This window comes from Oculina patagonica, chromosome 11 (genome assembly GCF_052425735.1).
Source record: "Oculina patagonica isolate OP01 chromosome 11, crgOcupat, whole genome shotgun sequence".
NCBI classification, from domain to species: Eukaryota; Metazoa; Cnidaria; class Anthozoa; order Scleractinia; family Oculinidae; genus Oculina; species Oculina patagonica.
In genome coordinates, this window is record NC_135768.1 from 9162149 (window position 1) to 9186211 (window position 24063).

The following is a 24063-nucleotide window of genomic DNA, read 5'->3' on the forward strand; positions in this document are numbered from 1 at the left end:
ACAGTGCTTTTTGTTCTATTTCAGTGTACTTTATTTTGGTGATATTTGTTTTGCTGTCACGGCTTAAAAGAAACTAGGTTGTAATGATGCAGGCTTTTGCAGGGATTCTTTTCGAATGCAAATAACTAACTTACTGTAGAAATATGAAAATCAGATTCAGTTAGTCTGTTGTTGCGTGACAGTAAGTCACGCAATATTCCCCGCATAATCCGCCATTGCAAATTACATCTTCTGACTTCACTTCTGCAAAAGATATCGTCCGCCGTCCAATATAGTTCACGCCAGATAAAGTTTAGGCCTGTGTCATAGGAAAAGTGACATGTTTACACTGTTATAAATTTATTTTAATTTTGTTTCGGATCTAAAGCAGATTTTAATGAAACTTCACAATCAATTTTAAACTTCATCCTTCAATTTAACCGAATCCATAACACTGTCAATGCAACTTTATTAATATTGTGAAGTGATACGGGTCGGTAGCTGAATTTTTAAACTTTCAATCGATACAAAAAGGCGAACACTACTATAATTTCTTTTCAAGTTAGTGGTTTCTTGAAAATGGCTTTCACAGTCAAAAGTACTTTTATAGTATTTGAATTTTCAAGTAGATTTATCAAAAGGGAAATTTAGTCAATATACATGTAAATGATGTTTTTAAACCGTGTGAAAGAAACAATTAAACGAATAGGCTTAATCTATCTTACTATCAAAAAATTAAATAAAAACGTTTACACGTAATGACAAGAATATTAAGCCGAAGCAAAATTGATCTTTTCAATTTTTGTCGGTAGATTTAGAGATTAGTATGAGATATAGTATTATGTGTTTACTTCAGTGTTGTTGTGAATAACACTGTTTTTTCACCAACCGAAACGTGGGTGAATACTTGTTTCGACTGGAAAAAGAAGCTAAGATTTCTTTTCTTTTTTCCTCTCAAATGGATCCATAAAGGTATGAATGTCGGAAGCGCGTACGTTTATCTTTTAACTGTAAATTCTGTAAGAAATCGTATATGTTAAATAGCCAATCAGAGCGTGCAAAATAGGTCCATTCTTTTTTGTATGCTGAAGTGCAATACCCGAATCAGTTCACTTTTTGTGGGGAGAATAAACCGTCATTCGAGCCCGGGGGTAAAGCTACCCACCGGATAAATCACTATTCAGTTGATGGCGCAGTTTGTTCAGTTTAGAGCAGTTTTCAATTACGTTCGCAAAAGTTAAACTAAAATATTTACTTTGGTCAATCAAAAAAGACACAGACAGTCCACGAACCAATCAAAACTCAAAACAAATACATGCAGACGGCGCGAAGCGCGGAAAACTGCGTGAGTGAGTAGAGGTTACTTCTGATTGGACGAGAAAGTGGCGGGAATTTTTTTAAACCAATCACTAACAGTAGTAATGCAAATGTGAAGTACTTTCGACACTCAAGTGAAAAGTGAAAACCGATCTACCCTTTAACGGAGGAGGATATGATTCAAGAGACAATGAATATGTGACTGTTATTTTTTTTTCGTATGGAAGTTGTTTCAACTTTTTCCACGTTTTCCCACGTCTTAAATGTTTCTCTTGTTTGAAGTGTATTTTACGAGACAACAGTTTTACTTCAAAAAAATGGTTGCTTTAGATTTTATTATTTAGCTATAATTCTGTTGTGATAATTATATATACGGTTAAGTAACAGGTAAAATCGTAAGATAAACAACTTCGTACCGGCACTAAACAGTGTTTTTTTTTTTTAAAAGCCGATTTTTAGCGGAAGGAAGAACAAATAATTAATGAAAATATATTGAATAATTAAAAAAAAGGAGAAAAATAATTATATATACGGTTAAGTAACAGGTAAAATCGCTAAGATAAACAACTTCGATAACCGGCACTAAACAGACGAATTTTTGAGTTTGAAAAGCCGATATCTTTAGCGGAAGGAAGACGACATGATTAATGCAACAATATCGAATACTTCAGAAAATGGAGTTAGACAAATGAAAACAATAATTCAAAGACATAACAGTAATATTGGACAAAATACAAGCCCACACATATATTTTGTTCTGAAACGATTATTTCTAAGTTTTAGCCAGGGGTGGAACTTTTTGCCAAGGTTAACATTTCGCAAAAAATATTAGTGTATAATGGGTTGGTTACAATTTTATCATAAGATTTCTCGATGTGATATGCAATGACGACTCTACATGTATTAATGTTATGGTAAACAGGGATTTACCCAAAAATAAATTTGCGCGCGTTCAATTTTCGCAAGCTCTTCAATATTCGAGAAAACATCTCTCGCGACGATATTAAAGTTAACAGGCGTTAGGGTACCTGACTCAAACTTGACACATTAATTAAAGCAATATTTAGCGGGGATGTTGTTATGAATAGGGTTTTTGTGTAGCCTTTGGGCAGTTTGCTTAAAAACTTATGCATTTTGAAAGATTTATTAAAAATCTTTTTTGTCGGTCTTTGTAGTTAACAAAGTATGACTTGCCAAGGCGGCATATGAGAAGTTTAGCTTTCAAATCACTCGATTTTATTTGTTTAATAATTATTTCCACTTGATATATATGCGATTTTAGCCGGTTCGCACTTGTTTTCAATGAGTTTTAACTTTTTATCCTTCAGACAGATGTTATAGTCTGAATTTATGAATATTCATTTTACGGCTTGTATTGTCAAACCAATATGGCTCCTTCGCCGGGAAAATGTTGACATTAATGTTTGGATTGCATTTCATTTGGAAAGGTTCGTTCAAATTCATCAGATAAGTAACCATGTCAGTCAAAAATTTATTTTTAACTAAATTGTGAATTTTTTTCTCTGATTCAAGGATCGCCAAATGCAAATGGAGAATCGAAGGTGAGAAGAAAATTAGGTTGAATTTCAGTCCGTTACTTCTCCGAACGAAATCAGTATCTAAATTTAAGATTTTGAATTTAATTATCATAATCACAACATAGTTTTTTCCTCAATCGACTCTTCAAAATTTTTCGCCTCTACGCAAGCAAAGAAGGTTAACACAAACCATCACAGACCACCAAAAATGCATAAAGGATAATCAAAATATATTTTGGGATAAATTTTGCGATGTAAATTAATCGTAAACGGAGTGACGATCGACAGTAGTTTTTGTCTCCTGAGTTTTGACTTCTGGTAGCCTCAGAATGACTTAAATGACCGCGAGCGATGAAATGCGAGGACAAAAATTTCGATCGATCTCTATCCTACAACGTTCACGAAGGTAATAGAAGTTTTATTGTGTGACTTGAATATTAGTTTTACTGAGATTTTCAGCGTAAAGCAGAGTAAATTCTCAATTAATATACCGCAGCATTGCATGCTACTTAACATATTCTTGTCTGACCGAATTATGATCTTATTTTAAAGATTAATGTATGGCTAAGTAACATGATGAATCGCTAAGATAAACAACTTCGATAACAAGTAAACAGGAAAAACTTTGAGTAGGAAAAGCCGGTGTCTTTAGCGGAAGAAAGACCATATGATTAATACCATAATATCGAACATTTATGAAAAAGGAGTGCTGCAGACGAAAACATCAATTCACAGACAGAACAGTAAGTAAGCCCCGGGCGAACGTTTAATGGGAAAGAGTATAGATAGTATATAAAAGAATATTCAAAAATAGAATATACGTCCTCTTGCAACTGTCAACAGAAAAGAGATGAGTTGTTTTGGGAATTTTAAATTAAAAACACCTTGCAAAACAGGTACGAATCAAGCTGTAACAAGCAAATGAAAATAATAGTGACAATAACCATGGACTGTATAATGAAAAAAAGCAAAAGAAAAACAAAGCAAAAATAAACTAAACTAAACAAGGTGCTTTCTCTTTTGTCGAAAAGGAAGGGTTACTATCAAAGAACTGAAGAAATACTTAACAAACAAACCGTATTTTTAAGACAACAACAACAATCTTTATTTCGTGCCCAGAAGAGTTTACAATAAGTAAGTACATGCAAGAGAAAATTAACAATAAAAAAGAGCACAGCCACTTAAAAATAGCTAGGGCTAATCGAGCAAGGGGGCGGGGCCAAGGGAAAAAAAATTTTAAAAAAAATTAAAAGGGTGAAAAAAAGGGGGGCACATTTTCCCCCCCCAAAAAAAAAAAAAAAAAAAAAAAAAAAAAAAAAAAAAAAAGTAAAAAAAAAAAAAAAAAAAAAAAAAAAAATAAAATAATTTTACGTTTTTTTTGTGAAAATAATTTTTTTTTTTTTATTTTTTTAACAAACAAGCCTCTTTTTTTTTTTTGAGTCATCCATCAAACTAAAAACTATCCCCCAAAAAAAAAAAATTTATTTTTTTTTTTTTTTTTTTTTTTTTTTTTGTTGAGGCATATTAAACAACAACAAAAATAAAGCGTGAACTCTGGGAAAATTGGAATTTTAAATTTGGCAGCAAGAAGTGATTTTGACGGCGAAAGTTTAGGATTTAAATACTAAACGATAATTACGAAACAACGGAAACAACAACAAAAAAACAGCACGAACAACAACAGCAACAACAACAAAGTTACAACGATAGCAACAACAGAACATGTCATTGCGTTGCTTTTCAATGCCCGTTTTTGTTGTTTCTTGTCCTGTATGCGTTCAGATAACCGTCCAGATATTTTTTCATCATGTTAACGCTCAAGTCAGTTAACCATAGTAAATGACATCTTATACACGCAGAATAATTCTTTACTGTTTTTGAAATAACGGCTGTGTCAACGTATCGTGAACTTACCAAAACTTCCTTTGAGCTAGATCGCTGACAGCGCACTTGTCAGAATTGTCAATCTTGGCCTTTATAAAATGATTCTGTTTCATCCTTTGTCTGTCCGCTTCTGTTTGGACTTCAAGGTGGATTGCGTTACATGGAAACCATTTAAATTCGAACTGATAGCACTATTATAAGTGCGACTTCTGCCATAACTTTACTCGTGACGATTTCTGTAAAATATATCCTCTTCTTTTTAGAGGGTTTGTATACTTAAAATTCCAGAGATATTTCCTTGAAGGTTTAATGAGAATTTAATTGCTTTTGCCACCTTATGCGGCTCTGTTTTGGCATGTTTGCTCAATCTTTTCGTGACATTCATAAGGATTATTTCCTTGTCAAAGTTACCTAAAGTGAAACGAAATGTTTTGAAATCAGTAACCAGTCCTTTACAAAGTCGTTACTAAGGAAACAATGTTGTTTCTTTGTTGACCTCGCTCACAAGTTACACCAAAAAAAACTTGAGACTTTTAAGTATTTATCGAGAAGTTTGAAGAATTTGTATGTTATTAGCTTCTACACACTTAAGATAACAAAGATTTATTTACCTTACTTAATCCAGAAAGTTTGTTCGTGGGGGCTATGTTTTGTAAACAAACTGGCAGGAAGACGTTTAATAAGAATTTTGTTTGTCGAAGACAGCTTCAATCACTTACTTCTGTTTGCCGAAGGATTTCATGTTTAGACGCGAACGCTTTGAGTCTATGTTTCTTTTTCGGTTAAGTTACTTCAAGTGTCACGCTATAAAACTTGCTTAAAGATTTTTTGGAGGTGTACAGCACTATATATTCTTGCTAAAGCGAAACAATTTTGAGAGGAACTCTGGCCAAAAAGGCCAATATGCGTCTGTAAAAATACGCGATTTGTTTAACTGTTACTAGGGATTATTGTGCATAAGGTCATGCATTTTGATTGAAATCGATATGTCATCTTTTGTTAGCCGTCGGCAGTTTGTTTTTAAAGCAATCGCGGTGGGACTCGGCGTTAGTTGTGTCTGGGTTCCATACAATTGAAACTGTATCCCCAACAATGAGGAGACTAGCAAGGGAAAAATGCAACGGATTATAATCTTCTTAAAGAATTTCCAGCGGAAATCTGGCGTGAAAAAATGCTGTGTCAAGGGTTAGGTAAGTAGTAAGAGGCGTCTGTGTATGCTATCACGTATGATCACACAAGTTTCGAGTGCAAACAGTCATCGAAGTTTGCGTGTACTTGCTAATCACGCTTTGCGTTTTGTATCGTCGCCCGTACACTGAAGTGTTCAAGGGCATGTTTTTGTTTACCGTAAGCGCCTGAACGCTTTAATCAGCGAACAGAAGAAGTTGCGTCTTAGTTCGTTTTACTGAGATGAAGGAATAATTCGTTGATGATTACGTTGTCAGAAATAGCGACATGGTAAGCAGTGTTTGAAATGTTATTTGTGTGCATGTTATAAGTTAAGCTAAACATTCACGTGCCTGAAAACTAACTAAAAGAAGACAAAAGTTACACTTCAAGGGCATTGTATAACATTTCCCACTTTATAGTTGTTGTTGTTATTGTATCTTTTTGATAGACAAGAGATCTATCATTCGTGCTTCATTTAGTAACTGCATTCTCCAAACTGATTAATAATGCATTCTCTCTTTCTTTTTAACGCAACGAGCACCATTTCGGTTAAATCCAAATCTTTCACGTTCTAGATTGTTCGTCTTTACTTCCGTGTACGTGATACGAAACATCAGGACTAGAAGAAAATGCGTGACTCTTGAAATCACACGATAGCGTGACCGCGGTGGTGCCGTGGTCAATGCTTGTGTTTTGCTACAGTCGTTAGCAAAGCACGCGAACCTTCCTGCCAGCACTATATTAGCGTGAAAAGTGTCTAAAACGGCGAAGCATATCGAAAAGGCCTTGTCACCAGCAACTGATTTATGATCAATTTAATAATCCAGACATAGCGCAAGACTTGGAGAACACGCAAAAAAGCACTACCCAAACTATTGCGTCGTGCGAAGATTCGTGCACCACGAAATGATGTTGTCACACAATTTGCTAAATAGCATTACAAACTTGTTTTCGACTTAGACCCAGCAAACCAGCCATGCAACCACACACACAAAAAGGAAAAGCTGCAATTTTGGAAGAGGGTCTCTACAATACGCCCCCCCCCCCGAGGCCCCGGGGAGGCGGCCCGCGCCCCCCCCCCCGGCCCGGCGGGGCCGGGGGAGGGCAAAAACCTCTTGAATACTGACTCCAAAGGGACAGGGAAGTGTGTCCGTATTACAGAAGGGCGGGAGGGTCTCTTTTGGACCAAGTTAACTGTCCGTAATAGGGGGGAATCTGAATTTTGCAGTTGTCCGTAAGGAGAGCTTCGACTAAGTTTAAATACTCTATATCCTTTTAAGATTAATAGGAAACAATAGACTGTTCACAGACTCAAACCTCTATTTTTCGTATTTTTTCGATCGAACTATTTTCGCGTTGAAAAATAGGGCACGAAGTTTCCGTTGTGGTCTGTCTTATGTACATGATCCATGATCTAAAGATACTAAGTTGGTAGATGGTAGAAGAACTTCCCAAGAACCTGGGATGTTTACAGATCCTTCATTTACAAAAATCTAGCTGTGAAGCGAATTGGTTGGTAAATGCGCTATAGAAGAAACAATTTACGCACTACCATTTTTGTTTAAGGCAATTGTAGTGCGAACAGAATCCACAATGCTGCGTCGATGCCTAAGCACCATAATAAAGCAACGAGTGTGAACGCGGCTAAAACTTGACGGTATTTATCGCTTGCATTTTTAGGATGACGAGGAGGATTTCGAAGCGGGGAATGAAAAGAGAGATATTGAACAGGAATATAAGGAGATCGTTGATTGGTTGAACGATGTGGAAACAAAAGCATCTCTGATGGAACAACAATGGAGCGAGGAAGGAGAAGAAGATGAACCTAGAAAGAAACGAAAAGCGGTGAGTTCATGTCAGGTCATCTTCTTTCTTATTTCTCTACGGTGTTAACTGGCAGGATAAGTGGCCGGTCTATGTTAAACTTTAATTTGAGGATTATAGTGCCAAGAATTCCTCGTGATCAATCCGCAGTCGCAAGCGCGTTTTGCCAGCGTTTGTTCTGCGCAACGGAGATTCGCGCCCTCAGCAGAAGACAGGGAAATTCAGACCGGAGAAGGAGTCTTAGAACTTCTGTTTCTTTCGAATTTCAATTCAGTTACGTTCCAAGAGCCCTAACGCCTCCTTTTTGCTGACCAGTTGAATAGGAAACTAGGGGGCGGGGGAGAGGGAGACCGAGGGGGGGGGGAGAGAAGGAACTATCTGTGTGAGATTGGCAAGGCCTGGCTGGCTAAAGTAATGGAGACAGTTCTCTTTTTCTTGGGTTCTGAGTATTACACTATCCTGCCCAAAAGAGTTTTCCTTTGGGAGGCTATTCTTTTGGCCGTGTGTTTTAACATCCAGTGAAAAATCGATCAGTAGCATTTGCGAACAGAAAATGTCTGCTCTGGTCTGTTTTTCTTTTCCTTAACTATTTGCATTATGCAATTTTAAACTTAAACAACCAAGAGGCAGTCTGGCGTAGCAGAATTTCCAATGAATTCTCATTTTGTTCATTTGGACATAAGGATCGAATGATTTAAGGTAGCTGATCCGTACAGTTCAACTGTAATTACGAGTAATAACGCTGCTAATTTCCTCTAGTAACTTTGTCACCTTTAAATTGTTCTTGTTCACTTACTCTGTTCTTATTAGCGTCGATTTCAATGCCGATATCATTCACTCATATGTCTTAACAGCTTTTCATCTATTGTTTAATTTTGGGCTATTTAATTAGAACAATAGCTGGAATCCCAAGCAAACAATGATAATTGATTCTGTAAAGAAATTTGCATTGATAAAATCTCGCTCATCGGAGAGAAACAGCGGTACGCCTTTTGTGTATGGCGTCGAGAGTGAATTGAGAGCGAAATGAAAACGAAATTACAGCAAAATGACAATCTTTTAGGCTGCCTGGGCTGAATTTATGTTGTTATTGCAAGATTTACGTTTTCACGAATATGAGGTTATTTCTGGTTGTTGGATTTTCGGAGGCCACTTTCATAATAGCATGTCAACAAATCTACTCAAGGTACATTAAATAACACACTTAACTAACGAGTCAACAACAAGCTTTTAATCTAAGTTTATTAGTTGAAGGAACGCCTCGTTTGTGTTTATTTACAAAGGTTAATAATTAACAAATAGAATCCGAGCTACCGGCTAATAGTTGGCGAGGGTCGAAGCATCAAAGCTATCACAATCTGATGAAAACCGAGAGCGAGCCGTCTAACTGTTTTAGCATAACCGTAGTTAGAAGAAGGGACCCCTCTACTAACTCTTCTAACTATGACATAACCCATAACTTGATCGATTAAACATGGCATACCGATAAAACTGACTTTTTTCAGAATGCACTAAAAAACCTTGCGCTTACTTGGAGGCCTTTTGTTATGCTAACGTCGTAATGTCAAGTTCCATGGCCCATATTCTCCGAATAGAGTCCTCGCGCTTGGCTTATAAGATGTTTGTGTGTGTTCATAGACATACTGTGATTGCGCGATGCAGTCGTTGTGCCACCTAGCCCACAAATGACCACTGCTCACCATTGGAGTTCTCAGTAGCTCAGTGGTTAGATCGTCCGACTTGTGTACGGAAGGTCGTGGGTTCAAATCCTATCTGTGAACTCAGAATTTTTTTTATGAACCCCTCCGATCCGCGAGAGAGGCGACAGGGGGGGGAGGCGGGAACCACAATGATGTTAACTTCTCTTCTCTCCACACGTTATTCCATTATCAACAACAACAACAACAATGTATCGTTATGTGTATTTTGTTTTCTTTCAACAGAAACAGATACAAATCTTCCGGCAGCAAATCCAACGCCGTGAGTACCACATCAGCCGAATAATCGAGACAAAATACCCCGAGTTCTCTCTGCCTGAGGATAAACTAAAGGTCCTTGTCACAAAGTGGGAGATAGTTAAACAGAAGGTGACCGTGTTAGAGGAGAGGATCTGGGAAGTAGGGCGTCACGTGAGAAAGGATGGCAAGCTTGGTAATCTGTTGCTATGGTTACACGAGGCCGAGGCCCTTCTCAACTATTATGAGACGGACGAGAGCTGGGTTTGTGAGGTTCCCGCTAAATTTCTCTTGAGGCAACATGAGGTTAGTATCAGCTTTGCATAAAAAGTTAAACTTTTCTCTCAGTGTTTTGTGGTCGGGTTCCGGCTCTCGCCAGGTCTCACACGCATGTCTCGCTACCCTTCGAGAGAACAATAGAACAAACAACAGGAACAATGACCTTAGCCCGCAAAAACAATCGCAACTTCACACAGAGGGGAGCGAGGCGCCACGCCGCCGGGGGGCGCCCGGGCCGGGGGGGGGCCCGGGCGGGGGAAGTGTTTTGTGTGTCAGTGGAAAGGATCAGGTGATTGGCAGCGTTAGAAAAAGGGGAAATATCACGATAGAAATAAACGACACAATGCGGTGACAACATGACAAACAAGCATGCCCATATGTGTCGTTTTGTCATGTTTTCACGCGGTGTCTTATTTCCACTGAGGTTGGCCTAAGGTTGGACTACGGGCAGTCCCTATTTTTTCGCAGAGTCCCCCGAGCAATCCCCAAAAAAAAAAAAAACGGGGGAAAAAAAGGGGAGGGGGGGGGGGGGGGCGCGCGAAAAAAGGGGGAAAGTTTATGTTATTAAAAACTAGCCATGGTATATTGTAGTTCCTGAGTTTTGATTGGTTTACAGACCATGGTATATGAGCTACGAAACGTCTGTCATATAGTGTTTATGTTTAGAAATCAACTGTTTGCAAACAAACAAACGAACGAACGAATGAACGAACGAACGAACAAACAAGCAAACAAACAAAATCAAACAGAATTGATGTCGCAATGTTCTCTCGAGCTGTTCTGTTTTAACTGACTTCGTGCCGTCTCTTTTTTACACCCAGACTTTCTTCAAAGACTTGGACGAGCACTGTAAGGGTCTGGACGCTATTCTTCAATCGGGGGTTGACGAAGATGTCGTGGTGGACGCGTCTTTACTGAAAGAAGTCGACAGTCGCATCAAAGCAGTCCAGGAGAAGTCCGCTGACAGGCTGTTGAGGCTCGCTTATGAGAATTCCAGGTCGAAAATCTTGGGGCAGTTAGACGCTGGACGAAAGCAGCTTAATATTCAACCAGTCAAGTACGCATCGCAGGCTCACGTAGAGAAGGCTCTCAAGGAATACACGGTAGGTATACAGTACCTTGATGTCAAAATACAAATTCTCCCTTCTGGACTCGATATATAACTTATCATACAATAACTTAGAGAATCCTCGCGCGTTCATTGGTCGAGAGCTATTGTCGGTGAGAGAATAGACCATGAAAATGACTTTGGGGAGCGAGAAAAGAGAACTGTAACGCAACACAAGCTAAACTTCGGAAAATTTGAGAAATTGTCGCGACTTTCCCCAAAACAGAATCCACCGAGTTGTGAAATGTCAACTGTAACATTTGAGAGGATATTTGTCGGTTTCAAGTGCATAAACTAGGAAATCTTATGAGCTGTAAAATTATCCTGACTTGCCAGCCCAATCACAGTGAAATTTTCAATCACAAGATCGAAAACTGTTAATCCTATATGGAACCCTTATATAATTATATACTTTAATATTTTTAACTTCCATTTTAGGTACACTGTAAGGCTTTTAGCGACTTTCTGTTTACTAGGGCCTCGATTTATAACATTTTTTTTTTTAAAAGCTGATGGAGTCCCCCTATTAAAAAAAAGGCTTACAACAAACCCCCCTTTTACAGTTTTATTGTTACCATTTGCTAGCTAACGGTTAAATTTTTATCCAATAACGGTTAAGGTCGTTGAGGTTCTCGTTTGGTGTCACACGTGAAAAATTACCTTCGTTTGTTAGTTTGTACATCGATTGAACGTGAACGAAATTTCTCACTTAAACCCATTGTTAAATGAAAGCGTTTGAGTAGCGTCATTTTTGTTTTTCCCGGTCGGAAAGTAGCTGTCACAAGGTCTCACATGAATGGCTTGCTACCCGTCGAGAGAACAAGAGAACATATTAATAACAGCACAAATGCCCCTAGTCCCCAGAACAATAGCAACTGTTACACTAGAGGACCAGTGGAATCAGTACAAGCTTACGAGAGAGTGCTACCTTATCTGCTTTGTACTCATGTTTTATTTCGCCTTAATGGGACCGTGTCACGGATTTTAGCCAACCTTAGGCAAAGGAAATGATTATCAAATTCGTGTAAATATATAAAATAACCTCTTAATACAGTGGAAGAATATTGAAATAACACACCAAATGCAAAACAAGGTGCGGATGGCCAAAGTGTCGAAGATTGAAACGGATTGCGATATGGGTTTTTGATATATGGTCCGGTGGAACAGTTTTCAAAGTTAATCTTGTCTGCTTGTAACTTTCAATTATAACGCCCGGGAGACACATTAGGCTGCAATGAAGCTATGGTTTTGTCATTTAGAATCATCTAATTAATTTCTTTGTAAACATTTTTTTTTATAGCGAATATTTGACAAAATTTAATAACATAAGATTAACTTAGCCTTGACAAAGTCCCTTTAACTCTCTCTCTAGATGTTTTTTGTCGACAAAAAGTTCCTGAAGAAATGCAAAAAGTACCGCCGAAGTCTCCACGAAGCCTCCGAGGCGTACATGAACATTCTACCAGAATCACGCACGATGGAAGTCAAGAGCTTTTTATGGAATGTGGATCAGCAGGTGGACAAGGTGATGGAAGAAGCCACCGCACGGCACAAACACCTCGACGATCTCAACAAGAAGTGGAAAACGTTTGATTCGTTGATAGAGTCCGTGAAAAAATGGATGGAAGATGCAGAGGCACTGATCACGAACGGAACTCTGAAGGCTTGTAAGGTACGTCGTACTGAAAAGTGATCGTGAGCGTTCAGAACTTGAAGCTTTTTTGAGCTACAGTACTCTTATTTTTGTGGGGCTGGGTTGGCGAGGCGCCGCCACCCCAAAGAACTAGATTGACTCTCAATTGGCAGGGAGGGAAGGGTCTTTTGTAACGCGATGGTCATCGTGTTGAAAGCATTGATTTGTTCTTTGAGTCTTCCTTAAATTAGGAAGACAACTGTAATCTTCACTTATTTACTTGAGTGCGCCGCCCCCGAATAGCGCCGCCCTCGTCGCGTTTGATTCCCCCCCCCCCCTTTCCTCTTTTTTTCTCTTTTTTTTTTTTTCCCAACTCTTCATTCAGAGATAATTATGATAATGCCTATTTTAAATTACTTAAAAAGGTTCTTTGTGCGTCCCTTATAAATAAGCGCCGCCCTCAAAAGCCCCCCCCTCGCACATCACTTGAGGCGAGAAAAATTTATTATGCTGAGGCAGTAGGCACCAAATCTTGTCTTTTTTAGCGATCCGTTTGCTTGCACTTCACGTAATTGTGAGTCTAAATTGCTTTATATTTTAACTTCATTTAAATATATATTTTCAGTTATTATCATCAAGCCAAAGTAGTTTTGTGTTTGCTTTTATGTTACATATCTGGAGAGTATGTATTGCCGATTTCTTTATTTTCAATTATCCTTCTGTTCGGTAACGCTTTAATGTTTTAAGGAGAAATCAGATTTTTGTCTGTATTACTAGAAATAAAGGATGAACCGTATTGTTGGCTTCTTGATTTACTACTCCTTTTTATATACTTTACTTAAATTACTTGGATATATCTTGACGTAGATAATTTAACTCCGGAATCTTCGTGCTACAAAGGGCAACAGCCAGCAAGGTTGCGAAGAAGAAAATTACTCATTTCATGCACTCATTGCGTGCCTATTTTTAACCAACTTTCTTCACGGTTTTACTACCCTAGGATTTCCTGAAAGATGTCGAGAAAATCCAATCAGACGCATCCACAGCTCAAGACTGCAGCAAAACAGTAACAGCACACTGCCAAGACCGTGTGAAAATCGAGATAAATCAGACTCTCAGAGATGTGGACCGACGCCTCAACCGTATAATTAGGCGCAATTCACGAATCATGAAATGTGACAAGCGGAACTCAAAACTGGAGCGATTCGAGGAAACGGTGGACGGAGTAATGGATTGGATTTACGATGCTGAACTTTTTGTTTCTTCTGCTGTGGAAGGCACGTACGAGGCTGTGAAAGAACGCACTGACAGACTTGAGGTAAAAGCAGACTTCTGTGCTTAAACGTTCCTTTGCCCCTTTCTTTCTTTCCTTTCTTTTTGTGCATGTTAAGTGGTAAACTCGGCGTATGCGCGATTTGCTAAACGTTACGATGTGTTGTGCATGATCCGCTATCTTTAGTTCGCGCGGGCGTTGCGCTGGCTTTTTTTTTTTTTTTTTTTTTTTTTTTTTTTTTTTTTTTTTCTTTATAATGATTAAAACAGTTTTATTACCTCGGCCGGATATTCTCCGAGCGCGGTCCCAAGGGACTGAAAGAATATGTGTTCGTCAATACAGGGTTCCTTTATATCGGGGTTCCAGTGAAATAAACTTTTAAATCCGTTGTCTTACGTTACGTACGTTGCGTTGCGTTACGTTATGTTACAATATGTATGCTAATCATGACTTGTTCTTATTGTCATGGTTTTAGGTGACACAGAGAGAGATCGAAGAGTGCGAATCAAACGTGAACTCATTAAACAGACTCACTAAAGCCATCCTCAAAGACTTCAAAACGGACATGGCCTCCTCCATAAACGCGACGCTATCGAACATTAATCGGAGATTTGAGAAGATCAAGGCTTCTGTTCCACACAGGTATTGTGAAAGCGATCATTGCACTCTTGCACTCGGTTTCCATAGCATAAAGCGGCTAAAATTTTTTCTACTTCTCCGGATAGGATGCTAGTCCATCTCAGGGTTACCCCCTAACATTTAATTTACCGTTACAATCTTTCACCTGGATGGAGAGAGGTACTATGAGCGTAAAGTGTCTTGCCCCATAACATAGCACAATGACCCCGGCCGGGGCTCGAACCACGATTGCTCGATCCAGAGTCCAGCGTACTAACCATTACACCACCGCGCCTTCCACTTACTTTGTGGATAACGCACCAAAATTGAGATTTTAAACTATTTTAAATGAGGACTAAAAGCTCGCTAATGAGAACTAAAGCTCGCTTTGAAAAATGACCCTGTTAGCTTCTGGGGACACAACAAACAAATACCTGATTGAAGAAACGTTGACCCGTGAAAAGCATAAACGATAAACGATGCGACCCAAATGTTTACTGGGAAATCGGAAAAAGTAATCTTTTCTGTGAAAGAATGAACATATTAATAAGAAGGTTGCATAAATCTTTTTTTCAAATCTCTAAAAAAAAAAAATTTTTTTAATAATAATAATTTTTATTTTTATTATTTTCTTCTCCCCCCCATTCTTTTTTTTTTTTTTTTTTTTTTTTTTTTTCCGTCTTTTTTAATGGGGTATCAACGCTGATGTACGATGATTTGACGTTAGGTAAATTGAATTAGTATATACTCAAAGAGAAGATAGCGTTTTTTGGCGCCCGTGTTTGGTCTATGTTTTTTTTTTTTCCCCTTTTTTTTTTTTTTTTTTTTTTTTTTTTTTTTCCGGGTTTGGGGGGGGGGGGGGGAAAACAACAGATTTTTATAGAAACCTAACTGTTTCTTTATTGACTTTTGTTGTCGCCAGGTATCTTACTCTAAAGCAGATCTTACCTCAGCTAGAACTGTTTGAATCCGGCTTTGAAGACGAACTGAAATGGTTGGATGAAGCCCTGAATGCGCTGGAAGCCTACAAAAATGTGAACACTTTAGAGGAAGTAGAAAAAGAGCTTGGAAGATATACGGTGAGTAGACACTTAACTATAATAAGCTTTGTAGATGACTGCGTCAGTGTGTTCTGCGAGCCTTTTCACATTCGGATGTAAAGGTGAAAGTTGCTGCTAATGTTGAAGAAGTGCCACCTGTGAACGCACTATTGGCCTTTTTTACTGACGGCGGCGGCAGGCCGCTGGAACGCCAGAGACGGGCCAGAGCGACCGCAGACGAGCCCCCCTCAGACGCCAGAGCCCGACGCAGGCCGGACGAGAAAAGAGTGCCGAAGCTCGTCCAGACGGGTAACACGTTTCTAGCATAAAAACGGCCATTGCCTATATAAAGCACGATACTGAAAGAAAAAGAGACAACGCTCGGTTTTTACCCAACGTTCGGTGACAGTTTCCTTTCCGGCATTTCATAAGAAGTGAATACAAAATGCGATGGATTTATAAAAGAAAAGCATTCGAAATGGCCCTTTTTGGCCTGGTTTTGTTTTCTAAACACGAGCAGAACTATGGTAAATGTGTAAGGGGTAATTTCTTTATACGTTTTTTTTTTTAAATAGTAGATTAAGTAGTAGGTTAAGTTAAGTTATGGGCAGCCAAAGGGATGATGTGGACCTACAATATAATAAAACATCTATCTAACTACAAATATAAGAAGAAGAAAATAACAAGAAAGTAGGATATAAATAAGAGCAATATGTATATACAGAGAAAATGGCAATATTAAAAATTACCAAAACCTAACAAGATAACATTAAGAGAGGAATTAAAGATTTTTTGCCAGATAAACCCCATCTTTAAATATATTATTTAGTAACTTATAACTGAATCTAATCACATTATTGTTTTTTTTTTTTATTTAAGAAACTTTTCGAAGACATGGACCAACATGGGAACTTTGTGGAGTCCAGAAATCAACAGTACCTCCAACTTCGCAACTCGCTAGCGGAAAATGTAGACTTCTCAAAGCCGCAGGAGAAACTTGTTTCCCTCAACACTAAATGGAAGATTGTCCAGGGGGGCGTTGAAACGCATTCTCGCAAACTGGAAGATTGTTACAAGTTGTTGAAACATTTTGAGCAAAACGCGAAGAAAATGCGCTCGTGGACTCTGGAATCAGATTTATCTCAGGTAAGCCATAATTCTTCTTGAATCTTGCGTGGACCCCAGGCCAATGACACGAACAGGAAAAGGCTGGCCCGTCCTCCACTCTGCTCCTTGTTTCTTGCTTTCCTCCCCCTTTCTCACTTTCAACTCTATTTTCCTTTTTCCCCATCTCACCGTTCCAATCCTTACTCCCCTATTCCTTTACCTCCCTCCTTTACTGTTATACTTTCCCCTTCATATCTATACTTCCCTCATTGACTTTTCCACTTTCTGCCCAATGCTACTCCGCTATTTCTCCTCGTCGATCCTCTTACTTGCAATTGCACCTTTATTCCCCCTAATTTCCCATCCATTCTCCTACTTGTCCCTTTACTCCTCTACTTATCATTTCATTTCCCTATTTTCCATTTATTCTTCTTCTTGTCCCTTTTTCCTTTTCACCCCATTCCATTTCCCTATCTCCTACATTCTCCCACTTCTCCCTTTATCTCCCAACGTCCTATTCAATTCCCATATTTCCCCTCCATTCTCCGAGTTGTCCCTTTAGTCCCGCTACTTCCCATTATTTTCCTAAATACCTAATCCCCGCTCCGTTCATCTCTACTTGCCCCTTTTTTCCTCTACATCACAATAAATTTTCCTACCCCCCCCCCCTCCCCACTACAATATTTTACCGGCCTTTACAACCATTATACTCCCCTATCCTAATACATCCTCCCATTTGTCCTTTTCCCCCCATAATTCCCATTCTCCCTATCCTATATCCCCACCTCCATTCTCCTTCTTGTCTTTTCTCATGTAACAACATACCCTTATGTGCTTCCTTCGCTTTCCAGGCATCAGACGACGAGCTAGACGGGATACAAGCCACATGCAACGACCTGCTGCAAACACACGAACAACTACGAGCAATCGTGCCCAACGAACAAGTCAAACGACGCCTGGAGGGCGAAGCCGCATTTATTGCACAAGAGTGGGGTGAAGTGTACAATCGGGAAAAGGCGCGCCTTATAAGGGGTCATTTTGAAGAGTTACGATCCTCATTAGAAAGGAACATCGAGGACCTTGATAAGGAGTGGGCTGAGGTGAATGAGCAATTTAGTGGCCAGGGCTACAGTGCGGATCTTCATGAGCGGTACCAGGTAGATATAGATCTTCATTGGTTACTGTCATTATGTGTTCGTCTCTCCTATTACCTTAGAAAAGGCATGGTACGATATTCGAGTTTGTATTTTTTTATGTACAAAAATTACTTTCAAACTGAAGCATACCTAAAACTAATAGTTTACTAAGGTAGACAAATATTTTAAAAGTGGGGTATACCTGAATTTGAATGAAATTTTAAGAGGTTTAAAGAAGGTAGAAGAAAGAATAAAAAGTTGAAACACCACCATACAGTTTACCCCCACGCAAGAGCACTCCAGGCTGTCAGGGGACTGTCTTAGCTCATCCTTTGAGGAAAACTTTCTTTTCCCAACATCTCTCCAAAATCACCCAAAAATTTACAAAAAATCGTTTAACATAGGGATATGAGACGATGAAAGCGTTTTTGTATTTCTTGAATCGCAAACGAAATATTTCCGTTAAACCCAAGTAAAGCGGTAAAAAAAACCTTCAGGTGAAACCCCTGCTTTAAGAAGGATGGTTACGTCTGAAGTAGATTAAAGGGACAGTGTCACGGATTTTAGCCAAACTTAGGCATAGGAAATGACCATCAAATTTGTTTAAATATAGAAAAAATAACATCTTAAACAGTGAAGGAATATTTAAATAACACACCAAATGCAAAAGAAGGTATGGATGGCCAAAAGTGACGAAGATTGAAACGGATTGCGATATGGGTTTTTGAAAAGTGATCCGGCGGAACAGTTTTCAAAGTTAATCTTGTTTGCTTGTAACTTTAAATTATAACGCCGGGAAACACATTTGGCTGCAGTGAAGCTATGGTTTTGTCATGTAGAATCATAAAATTAATTTCTTTGCAAACATTTAGTTTCATAGCGAGTGTTTGCCAAAATTTAATAACATAAAATTAACTTAGCCGTGACACAGTCCCTTTAAGACGGTTCACAAAATTGACCATTTTTCTCAAAAATGAGCCGTCGGAACGTACCTCATTTACGGTTACTACTGCTTATTTATAATTCCCAACCGTTGTTGTACTTTTGTTTACATATCCGTTTTTGTCTTATTGTAAAGGGGACAGGTGATGAAACTAAAGAAAATCATTAACTTAAAACGGAAAGACATTTTTGTTACCGTATTTGCTATCCGAGCAGCGTATACTAACTCAAAATTATTTTTGTTCCTACAGCGGGTGTTGGCTTCTCCCGATGCTTTTCGTAGCGTGGAAGACGACTTCAGCAACCTCCAGGAAACCAAGACCAAGCTGACATCTCCAAAAGAAGAAGAACAGTTTGAAATTGTAATGCAACAGCTGCGAGCGAGGTGGGAAGAGGTCAAGCACAAGATTGAAGAGCTGCACCCCAGGGTCCAGGTTATGGCTGAGAACTTCTCTGAATACAAGGAGAAGCTGCAGTCACTGGCTCACTGGGTGGAGGAGTTGGAACAAACGTGTGATGCCTTGGAACGCGTGCAGGATTATAACGAATTTCAGCCGTTAATGCAGACTTTTCAGGTAATTTGATTTATTTAGCGTGATTTCCCTATTTCTCACAGGGATGCCACATTTTTGCGATCAAGTCCTAACGTTTCTACAGGCAGCCCACATGTTTCTTTAGTGACCTAGAAAGCGCGCGAGTGCGCCAAAAAGGTTCTAACTTCTCCAGAGGGAACCCACAGGTTTTTTGCAGCCAAATCCTAACTTTTTTTTTCACAGGGAATCCACGGGTCTTTTTGGCGACCAATTCCTAACTTCTCTACCGGAAGCCCACACGATTCTTTTGCAACCACTTCCTAACTTTTCCACTTGACACACCAACGTTTCCTATTTAGCGACCACTTCTTAACATCTCTACAGCTAACCCACATATTGCTCTGGTGACCAATCTAATTTTAGCTTCTTGACATGAGACCGCCTGTTCTATATAACTGTAATGTCCTGTAATCGCGTTTCGGTTTCAGTCATCTTACGGTGTTTTGTAAAGGTTCCACAAGCACAAAGACCGTTTGGCTGGCGAATTTTAAACTTCGTAGAAAATTGACTCCAGAGCAAAACCTCTTGTTTTATCTATCAATTAACCCCCCCCCCCTCCCCCCCAACCTTAAACCTTACCGCCGGAAGATGTGCAGCTCACAGTAGCGGAAATTGAGGAAGGGAGGGGGAGGGGGGAAAGAGGGAAGTGAGGTTTAATTCACGAGCTTTCGTTTTTTCCCATGGACAAGCACTGCTCAATCATGGCAATTGTTACTAAATGCAATGAGAAGACGTGCCGGATTCGTTCTTAATTTTGTTCTCTATGAATCTTTTGTTTCTACAGTTACTCGCTTCCAAAGTAGATGACCAACTGCAATCACTCCAGAGACTAAACGAGTTATCTGAAAAGCTTGTAAGCTCATCGAATAACCAGGAATTCGCACAAGAGGTCCACGCTGTGACAGAGCGCGTACAAGCAGCGTTACCCACCGTGCGTGACAAAAGTAACAGACTCCCCACTATGCTTCAGTGCTTTGAACATCAGCAGTGTACTCAGAAACATGTCTCGTTTCTTGAGGAGGTGAAGAGTCGTCTTGACGTGGAGTTTTGTTTGGATGGCGTGGTAGATGCAGAGAACGAACTGGGGGGTATTAAGGTGAGGAGGGACTGGGGGCTAGGTCTCTCACTGACGCTCACATTCTTGTTCCCATAGCCCTTGTCGTTTCTCTTAGCCGACAGGACATTGGCATGAGAAACAAAGGGCTCTGGGTACATAGGATTTCTGTTTGAAGCAGAGAATTGAACGGAAGTAAAAAACGCCATTACTCTCTCACACATTCTATAGACTGCATACATGAAGACCGGAAGTCCTTGAATCTAGGCCTGAAAATCCTGTGTCTTCAGAGCCCTCTGTTTCTCGTGCCAAGGCCCTGCCAGCTAAGAGAAACGAAATTGGCAATGGGGACGAGAATGCGACTCTCACGTGATATTATAAAAACATTAGACTACTCATCTATAAACTGATGTTCAATTAGGCCTTATTTACAAAAGCTTCCGTAGTGGTTTTATATTATAATGCAAATTAACTACGTGACTTTTAAAGTGGCAAATAACTTTAAGCTGTTCAACGTGCCATCGGGCATGATAAAGGTACGTAAGTAAACAATTCAAAATCGGGAAATTTAAACCAGGGCCGGGTTGTTCTAAAGTCGATTAACACTAACCCAGGATTAAAAGTCGATTGAGGGTTCAATTTCTAAAACTAAAACTAAAAGTGTCGTTATTGCTTATTTTTGTGGAGTTTGAGATACGTTGACGTCAAAACTGGAGAACAGAAAATATAAACAGTAAACAGCACTGAAAAGTTAAAACAAAATGAAATCAAAATTCATAGTAGTCCTAGTTAAGCAAAAATTGTGCTTTGACAACCTGGTCCAGTTTCTGGTAGCTGTATTCTAGCAACCTTGTGAATAAAAGAACATGTTTGTTTTATCCTTTTTGGAACAAAAAAAAAGTGTCAGACTTGTAATTATTATAATATTTACACAGCATCTGAATATCAGGACGACCTGATTTTCAAAGAAATTGTTCTATTCCAATGTTTGCCCTTCCCACAGAGTGTTTAACATTTGATTGGCTTCAAATTAAGAAACTAAAAAAAAAGGCTTTTTTTTGGTCAATACTGTTTCTTGTTTTTCTTCACAGGACATTTTAAAATCGCTAGAATCACATCACACCCAAATCGAACAAGCGATCTCCGAAGGTAAAGATCTAATGCAAAAGGAAGGCGCTCTAGAGTTTGTTCAGGCGAATGTAGCAAGGCTTGAAACTCTGTCGAGTGAAGTATCACAAGCCTGTAAACAGAGACAAGAGGAACTCGAGACAGCACTGAACAACTGGACGCGATATAATAAAGCTTTGGAGGGGTTTAAGGAAGTTCTTGCCAAAGGGGAGGTCGAGGTAACGAGGAGGAAGACCTCAAATCTGACCGGAATTGAGACAGTTGATGAGCAGAAACAAGCCATGCAGGTATGAGATTGGATGTTAAAAATTGCCCAAATATAGTCTTTCCTTAAATTCTCAAGTGAAGTGAAGTGAAGTGAGATGAATAGCTTTATTTGCCTTAGGATAGTAGAGTAGCTTAAAACATAGCTAATATCTCCGAGCATTTCAACAATAGAACGGTACGACGGGCAAAGACCAGACCACAACACTGGGAACTTCGTGCCCTTCTTTTTACGATAAGTGTGTGGGTTCTTTAACGTCTCCTGCTGACCACAGCACTGAATATACAGGAGACCGGGCCTACGGTTTATCGCCCTTCTCCGAGAAGACTAGAATATCTAACCATTTGCAGACGTCATTGCAAAGGCAGCATATTCTCCTCAGTTATTTTAAGACCCTGAGTGTTGGTCCGGTCTGGGACTCGAACCTGAGACCTCCCGCACGGTAGTCCGGCGCTCTAGCAACTGAGCTAACCGGTCGGCGGTTAACAACACAGTGAAGCACACAGAAGATAAGAATAAAGAAAATCATCAGCTAATTAGGGGATGTTGTCTCGATGTTCCACCAAACTCTCCCAACTAACATTGAAAGAAATTTATGGTAAGCACCGAGGAGAATTGACAAACCGATCTTGAGTGTATACAGGGTGTAGAGGGGGACAGTAAGGGCTTTATAGCAGATAATCTATATACAGGACAAAATTAGGGTAGTGTCCTAATAGTTGAATTTTGCAAAGTACGTGGTTTTCGAATATGGTGGTTTGGTGTATGGACAATCAATTTGTAAATTACAAAATATAGTGTCTTCCTTATTTGTACAGTATAATACCGAATTCTCGAGTCCTTGAGTTTTTCGGTAACTCAATCCAGAAATCATTTACCTTCCCTCAGTTAAACACTGTAATTTTACTCCCAATGTTTCGAACCAATTTGTGCTTCACTTGGATGTTTGAAACCATCGGGATTCCACTGTAGTATATTAAGAAAATGGCCCCTATTAAATAAGCCTTCTAATAAGATTTTTCTTTGCCTAGGACTTCCAACAAGATCTTCAAACTCAATTAGCCGAGTACAATTTCATCTTTTCCCTCGGCACCACGATCAAAATGAAAGCCAGCGAGGATTGCAAATCGAGAATCGAGGACCAACTGAACAGCATATCATCGCTAAAGAAGTCCCTCTTCGACGAGATCACAGCCCATCTTGATAACCTTAACAACAGATCGAAACAGTGGGAAGGGTTTCAGGAGCAGATGGACAAGTTTGTGGAGTACATGGATAAAGTGGATTCTCGTCTGGAGAGGAGCCGTAAAGAAAGTCGAGTGTCACAGGAATGGCTGGCTCAAGTTAAGGTAAGGGTCCCACAGGGAACTCAGTCTAGGAGATCAGAGAAACTTGACGGCTCTTCGGTGCCGGCATGCCCAAATTATTCAGGCAAATGAATGAAGAAATAAAAATTTATGCAGAAACAGAATCAATTCGCTTCAAACTAGTTTTGCATATTTGCCGTGTGGGAGTCCGATGCAGAAAACCATTTATTAATGCTGAGGAGTTTTGCTTAATGCTTCTCTTGAGGCGTTAACCAGTGGTCTTAATGCTTCTCTTTGCTTAATGCTTCCTTGAAAAAGGTAAAAGAAACGTTGAAGCAGGAAAAAAACATCAATCATAAAGCTATGCATTAATCAAACACCGGGACAGGAAGCTTTCATTAGAATTTGCCCTTTTACAAGCGGTCAAGTGGCTATCGCGTCCTGCTTCAATTGAGATCTGACGATCGCTGGTTCCGGTCCTTGGCGCTGTCCCTGTGTTTTTTTCCTTTTGCAAGACACTTAAATTCAAAACCATATATACTGGTACAAATGGAACCGGCGAAGTGAACAGTCCTGATTGAACTTCGGTAAACTTGACAAAAGAACATTGATATGGACTAGCATTCTATCAATGGGAGCAGGAACACTCCCAGTAGCCTCATGCTGCACAGACCGAAGTTTAACGCAGGCATTGTATGGCTTGAAAAGGAGCTCTCAAATATTGCTTGCCCGGGGCTGTTGCCTGCTTGTCATAGTTAACTTTTCAGAATAATTTAGTTGACAGGCGACTTGCCTATACTGTTGGGTGAGTGAATATGAAAAATTACTTGCACGCAGAAATATCTAGTTGTCCTTGTCAACCGAACGGTTTTTTGTGTTTTGCTGCAGCCGCAATGGCTGCAAGCAAAACACA

At 39.4% G+C, this 24063-nt stretch overlaps 1 protein-coding gene across 1 annotated transcript in view; it reads left to right on the forward strand.

The window, feature by feature from the left end:
* LOC144631037 (uncharacterized) overlaps window positions 1–24063 on the forward strand; it is a 117131-nt gene that overhangs the window by 11293 nt on the left and 81775 nt on the right. The window contains 13 exon segments of the mRNA XM_078489398.1: window positions 7569–7733; window positions 9656–9973; window positions 10768–11049; window positions 12427–12726; window positions 13688–14005; window positions 14436–14602; window positions 15501–15657; window positions 16498–16764; window positions 17577–17882; window positions 19055–19378; window positions 20181–20492; window positions 21542–21865; window positions 22875–23192. Coding sequence (XP_078345524.1) covers window positions 7569–7733; window positions 9656–9973; window positions 10768–11049; window positions 12427–12726; window positions 13688–14005; window positions 14436–14602; window positions 15501–15657; window positions 16498–16764; window positions 17577–17882; window positions 19055–19378; window positions 20181–20492; window positions 21542–21865; window positions 22875–23192 — 3558 coding nt within the window.